General features: G+C 31.5%; 1 protein-coding gene across 1 annotated transcript; it reads right to left on the reverse strand.

Moving 5' to 3' along the window:
- Positions 1–2,081: 2,081 nt before the first annotated feature.
- LOC112596981 (lipase 3-like) lies at positions 2,082–7,560 on the reverse strand. The gene is made up of 8 exons (XM_025342873.1): positions 7,343–7,560; positions 5,748–5,946; positions 4,701–4,815; positions 4,096–4,339; positions 3,461–3,622; positions 3,245–3,329; positions 2,899–3,041; positions 2,082–2,825 (listed from the first exon to the last, which is right to left on the reverse strand). The coding sequence occupies exons 1-8, from the start codon at positions 7,517–7,519 to the stop codon at positions 2,106–2,108; spliced, it is 1,845 nt and encodes a 614-aa protein (XP_025198658.1). The 5' UTR covers positions 7,520–7,560; the 3' UTR covers positions 2,082–2,105.
- Between the last annotated feature and the right edge of the window lie 192 nt (positions 7,561–7,752).

Below are 7,752 nucleotides of genomic sequence, written 5' to 3' on the forward strand. Positions count from 1 at the left end.
TATATATATTTAATGTGATAATTATTTTTGTCAATCGCAATGTGGTAGGATAAGATAATAAAACGAATCATTGTGCCACTCGTATTTCATAATATTGTGATGCCCAAAATGAATTTTTTTTTATTACAATCTATATATTATATTATTTAAACTTTTGGTTGTAACTCTTGTAACATAATTAAAACCAGGCATGTGAATTAATAAAATTACATGGACAAACACTGATAAATGTCTGATTAATTACTATTTAAACTAATCGAAACTATATGTAATAATATATTAATAATAAAGTCGAATGAATTATTTAGTTACCATTGTGGTCGTATAATAAAATTATAATAATATTTACAAAACAGCAGTTTGTTGTGTTGAATTATATACCTAGATGTTAATTATACATGTCATTATAACTTTACTTAAAAAATTTCCTAAAAATTTAATTGAGATTTATGTACAATTTGGATTATAAACAAAAAGTCTTTACGGTTTTAAGCGCACAGTCGTTCTGAAAAAAATTAAAACCATGTTAACAGAAATAAATTAAAACGAACTTGTCTGTATAAAATGACGGTAATTGATAAGTAAATATTTTATTTAACAGTCAAATGAGAATTATTAAAAAAAAAATAAAAAATACACATCATTAAAAAAATCTAATTTTGACACTAAAACTGCGACAACAATGTGTTATTTCCTATATAGATACATCGATAAATTGATTTGTTGTCATTTAAATGACATGTATAAAAAAACACACGAAAATCCTATGATTTACTGCTGTCACGGAAAGAATTATGGTGGATACGTTCTATACGTGGAAATGAAAAACAAATCATACCCCCTCTATGTCTGACATGTCTGAGCGATCTAGACATTGATTAGAGTTTATAATAAAAGTGCGATGGTCATTAAACACGATAAATATAATAAATAAATCAATCATCAATATTAGTCTATAAATTTTTTAGCATTATTTGTCGTATCGTACGTCAAGGTCAATTTGATAAATAACGCGTTGTTCGTGTGGACATTGTTTTTAATCTTTTAATCGAAAATATAATAATTATAAAACTTCTAAGTGTAACGAATATACGTCGTAATGAATACACACTTAGTCATTCAATTTTTAGACACAGCCGAAGTACCTACCAGTTTATTCTTCACTGACCAAACTATTCATTCTCGATATAGGGTAGTATTTTATGTATAATCGACGCCTAAGAAATATTTGTTAATTTCGTATTAATTTCTCCAAATTTGAAAGTTAACAAGATCGTTTTGAACTTCTAAACCATTATTATTAGTTATTACTAATCTGCACAGAAACTGCGTATAACATGCAGCTGCAGTGGATTATCGTAATCTATTTTATTTTAAGTACTTACTTAATTTGTGATGTTAAATAAACAGTGAGCTTATTACGTCACATCCGTTCTACAGAGTATACTTAAAACGATATTGATAAATTGTATATAGTACCGAGTCGTCTTTATACGCAGTACAATTTATTTTACTTAAATAGTACGAAAATATATTAATTGAAATTCGATGGCTTAAGTGGTTAGAATGATACCTGCGAACGTTGTAACGAGGTGACCTAACACGTGTAGAAAAATATAAAATAACTAATTGGTAAAATAAAAATCTATAACTCAACGCAGCGGTATATTCAAATTTTTTTTTTTTTTTTTTGTAAGGGAGTGTCGAAATTATAAACAATAATTTGATTAGCCTTTCTTTGAAATTTCGAAAAAAATTATTACCAATATAATAAATCCACACTTGATCACATATCAAGCAAAATCGCTTGTGAAATCGTGTGATGTCAAATATTGAAAATATTGTCAAAAAAATTATATTTTGATGTAAATCCCTATTTACTGTATAAATTACAAATTTTAATTCCCCCCTGTAAACACGTGACTGTAGTGACGAGAAAGTACACAAGTGTACATGTATACTTAGGTACATATAAATACGGTAGGTATATCTATATTATACTTCTAACCTCTCTACTCGAGTTTTCAGTGTTTTTATAGAATATTGTTAAATAAATTGTATGATTGTGTAGTTCTATTTAGACGATTACTACTGTAGACGAAATTTCAAACTTTAGGTGTGCGCTCGATGTTTATCGGCCAGATCGTCGTTGAGGCTTGCGACGACTTGCTCGACTCTCCTAAGGTCGTGCCACGCGTCAACGATTTTTGCCCGGTGAGCGCCGGTTCGTACTTCTTTTGCACCGACCGGACGAACTCGATGACGTCCGCTAATAGCGTCTCTTGCAATGCCCGTTCCCGTTCGAAGACGACCGCATCGTCCTCGTGGTCCATCGATTTCGGCATGGCATCCGCGATTATCTTTCCTAAATTTTTCGCGAAATAATTCAAACCGGATGGTACATCGTTACCACCGATATTGGAACTGCGACCAGTACGTCCGCTTCCATTACTGCTGCTGACATTACTTGCACTGTCATTGGTATTGAAATGTTCACTGTCAGTGATGTCGACGTCTCCATTGTCGCTTATAACGACAATACCGCTCAAATCGATATTAGTCGCGCTGCCACTAATATTGACATGTTCACTGCTACCGATAGAGCCGTCACCGCTAACGTTGCTACCTTCCTTCGACTTCGGAGGATTTGGCCCCGAGTATCTCCAGCTTACATCGTCGGTCTTCCGCAGCGTTTCTTTGATCGGATTGTTAACGTGTTCGTTAACTTTCAAGCTCCATAAAAAGTCCACGTGATTGCAGTACGGGTTGTCGATCATCACGGCATCTATCAGTCTTGGGAGTTGAGATTTCAGTCTCATCACGTCCTGCGAGAAAAACGAAAATCACGTCACACGTGCAATCGATAATAATAATATATTCTAAGCGCGAAAACCTCACTTGGACGTCAGCCACTAAATCATTTTTCCCATACATTAATGTAATGGGCACCCGAATTGATGTCAGATCGTACGCAGGAGGTTTGGTCGAGTTATACCGTTCCAAGTTCATAACCGGACCGTAATCGTATCGACCGAAAACGTCTGAGAAGAAACAAAATTATATTAGTTATTACCTATAAGCATTGGGTACATTTCAAAAACGAACGAACGGATAAGATAATGTACGAATTATATATTGTATTCGTATAATTTATATGCATTAATATTACAAAATAATACATTAATTGTACCTATCTACGATTACTTTATTAATGTAAATTAGATATCATTGTTATTGTACACACCTTTCAATTTGATCTGTGCGAAATGTTCGGGAACCATGGACGACGTTCTCGATGGAAAGTGTCCTATGATCAGCGGGATTAATTTCTAAGCAACAAACGAATGCCACACACGTCAAAAACAACAATAACTATATAAACATCGCTTCCTCGTATAATATGCGTACATTGTGTGTACAATGGAAATTACGAAAAAATATAGAACTTTTATTTTATTACGGTATTAAAGTGTTGTGGGTCACTGCCACTGACGAAAAAAATGATTCCTCTTTGGCATATCAGTCTTTGCATCATTTTCCCTCCACAAACGGTTGACGCGAAAAGCATGTTCATCGTCGTCTGCGGCATAACCATTCCGTTCGATATTCTTTGATAAGCGATCTGTGCAAAAAACAATCTATTTAATACTATGTGTATTGTGTATTGTGTATAATAAAATGTAAATGTGAAAAATTGTTACAAAAAGTCAAAAGATGCAAAAAAAAAAAAACCTAAAAAGTAAGCTTTTCCATTATCGTTTGACACTAGCTTTTTCTTTAATCAGTGTGATCTGTTATTTTAATTTATTTTTTTAAAACATAGATTCTCAATCTTTTCTGGTCCATGGACCCTTTTAAAGTACAAAATATAATCATGGACCCCCCATCAGAAAAAAAAAAATAAATAAAATAAAAAATATATATAATCAAATAAATGCAAGCAAGACATTATTATTATTATCTTAAAAACGCTATCGAAACAAATTTATTTCTGGGCGGACCCCCGAGTAACTATCTACGGACCCTCAAGGGGTCCACGGACTCCCGGTTAAGAATCTATGTTTTAAAACTATTCCTTACTAAATATTATCTTACGTTCATCATCCTCGCGTACGGAGCAATGTATTTTATCGGCGACCTTATGTGAGACAAATACGCTACTGGTGCGAGACTTATTTGCGACCGAATTTTGGACTGATATTCAGGTCTTTCCGAAGCCATAATGAAAAACACAGTGGTTCCCATTGAATAACCTATGTAGTGGAGTTGCGAAGCGTTCGTCTGAGTCAAGATATAGTCGATCGCAGCTGGCAAATCGTACGTTCCAATTTCGTGTAAACTGTGTAAAACAAAGACAAGAGAATAGAGTAAAGATTACACAATATATTATGTTTAGTAGCTGGCATACTATATTATTTTTTTTTTATGGTTTAATTTTCGAATGTTAAATCGCCGAAATGCCGAATAAATATGGTAAATAATTTCGAAGTACAGTGTTTGAACTTGTCGAATGAAGGGAGTAATAATATACATATATTGTGTTCTAGTAATCAATAAATTCTCAATATTTTTATTCGTTTTTAATTTTTGATTTCAAGTACCTGAGATGTTGAAAAACGTCGTTTAAAAAAGTATTAAAATATTATGAGTCTTCCGTGATTTATTATGCAATAATATTCTTATAATAAATAGGTACCAACCTGAAATTCCAATAAGCTCTTTTTTTGATGTTCAACAACACGTGTTTTTTACTATAAGTGTTACCACGACTATTTGCCAACCACACGTCGTATCCATCATCGGCGAGCTGCATGGCTATACAATAATTTATTACTTATTAGGAACATTATATTTATCGCATTACTCTGTTTGTCTGTTTATGAAATATGGAATTGTTTTAACGGCGCATTGGACTAGAGCTATATAATATCAAACGAACGCACATCTAGTGATAACTATCGATATTTATATTATAGATATATGTAAAAACAGAATACATGGAAGATTTTGGAGATTGAATCTCTCTTCCTCGAAACGTTACACAAAAATATGTTTATACGTATGATATAATATGACCTTACTGGTCCGATGTACATATCAAACTTATAATTATTATACAAGCGTTTATCTAAAATTGAAAACTAGCTGTATGATACTATGAAAATTAATTATGCTTCTAAAAAATATTCTGTAACCGTCTACAGTGACATAGCCGAAAGGGGTGTTGTAACTTCCTCATTGATTTTTATTTAATTATTTTAATATTTTTAACTATTCAGTAAATTAGCGATCAAAACAAAAGACTTCGGTTAATGCAATCAAGTTCAAATACTTATACATTATTAAAAAAATTACTCTAATTAAAATGCATAATATTTTTAATGACCTTTTTCTCTATGTTCTGGCCCGCTAGATTTTAATTTTCTAAAAAGTGGTTCTTTAGTAATTTTGAGTTGCCCATCCCTGGTATATATATAAAGTCTAAACCTACGCCACTGACCGTCTATCCATTTATTAAAAATTTATCCTCTTTATCAATTTTAAGCTGGCAATTTTCGTAGACGCCTAAAACCCAAATAACCTCGTATTTATTACATACATAGGTATATTAACATGCTCACACACTGCATAGTGACATTAAAATTCTACTGTTTTGATGGTAGTACCGCAGTGTCCGGCCATATTTTAACGCCATAACACCGTCACCGCTGTAGTGTGTGAATGTATGGGGATCTTTAATTACTCACACAGAGATGTGTTGGGGCCACCGAGTACCCATCCAGCCGAACTCGAGAGAAAGGCGTGATGTAAGAATACAGGATGATTTCTAGTGGGTTTCTGTCCGCTTTTACTACTAGGGATTTGATGCAATTCCAGAATGTAACCGTCCTCCGTGATGACATGGTGGATTTCGGCAGCATATCCATTTATTTTGATGATTTCAACCTATACGATACAAACTATTTTAAATAACGGAAATATATGAAGATTTATTATAATTAAAGATAAAATTATATAGTTAAGACTATAATAACATACATGACGTGTTGACATAATTATTTGCAGTCATAAAGATCATATTTTAATTTAATCACAGTTGGTGTCATAAATAGCATTGATATGCTTTGTAAACGCACTAGACTTAAATTCCTTTTAGAACGATTATAATCTATTTGCCATTTAACAAATCATATTTTCTTATTAAAACATTTTTTTTTTTTACTTAGCATGACCAATCTATACGATTCGCACAATATGTCCATATGATGAGAGTAAAAATATAAGATGAAAGGTTTTTTATTAAAGCAGCTACCTATTAATGATTCTTGATTATAGTTGATACTTAAGCATTTAAAAGAACGATAAAATTAGCACTTCAAAATAATCTAGCACATTGCGGTACGAGTTTGAAGTAAAATATAATTACAGGTAGGTTAGGTATAAATTATAGTTTGTACATATAAGTTTTCCAAATTTATTTTCTAAACCCTATGTGAACAAAAATATTCAAGATTATTTCATTATCATTATTCAAAGCACAAATAGGTAAATTAAAATTATGTATTTCACGGATCAAATAGATTTTTTTAAAAAAATGTATTTAACCATCCTATAGAAATTTAACGGCGCTCAATAAATTATAACTCATAAATAATTTGATCTCAGCAGAATAGTAAACTTAAGTTGATAATTCAAGGACAATTTATCATGTATCATATATATATATATACTTAATACAGGTAGGTGCATAAGTTAGGTTTATGTATATTGTATATTAAAAAATAAAAATTTATTAAGTATTTATTTATAATTTTTTTTTATAGACGTTCTTAATTAAATTTTTAAATACAGTGAAATTATCGTTTAATTACAATATTTTAATGACATTACGTGTAATATTATTTATACATACTTGTTATTTTATAAGTATCGATAAGACGATGATACATTTATACGGTAGCCTCTTATTTGACCAGATGATTCATGATTAATTATTAATTTTTTATCGCTTATAATTAGGTTTCGATTTGCACACACGATGTTTGCACACTAACACAAAATAAAATTATAGTCTATTAGACCGCTAAGTAACATGGTTAATAGGGCCAATAAAAATAAAAATGTTTATGTTGATTGTAAAATACAAAAATAATATGTTTAGTGAATATAATGAAATACATAATAAATAAATAAGCAATATTTTGTTATGCCTTTTTACATTCTGAAAATACTAGCTCTAAACGGAATCTTTTCGTAGTGACTTATTAGCTATTGCAATTAGTTATAACTTATAATATATTATTAATTCTGAATTCTGAACGAAAATTCGAAAAACACTTACGGTGGACATGCTGACATTTTTATAAATTTCCCAGGTGTTTGACGAAGTTTCAGCAGTGATGTCTATCGCCTGCGATATGGTGTCAAGCAGCAATAGTAAACCGGCGTATAAAATAATATGCCGAAATAGCGACGACCGGAAAAAACCATTGGACGGCGGATAGCTTACAGTTTTCATTTTAACTATCTGAAGAGTCGTTGCGAAACCGTCTTCTATGACAATATTATTAAAATCTCACAGAGGTGCCGAAAATATTAATTTATAATATAAATTCCACAGAAAAAAATAAAAATAAATAACCGCTTGTACACCGATTGTGGCTGTGAACTTGCTGTCTTATACTACTGCAGAGCGCGCGGTTATCTTATTGAGACGCCAACCTCGTTACTAAGCTGACGACAGCATCTGTA

Source organism: Melanaphis sacchari, unplaced genomic scaffold, assembly GCF_002803265.2.
Source record: "Melanaphis sacchari strain LSU unplaced genomic scaffold, SCAv2.0 Contig36_pilon_pilon, whole genome shotgun sequence".
Classification (NCBI taxonomy): domain Eukaryota; kingdom Metazoa; phylum Arthropoda; class Insecta; order Hemiptera; family Aphididae; genus Melanaphis; species Melanaphis sacchari.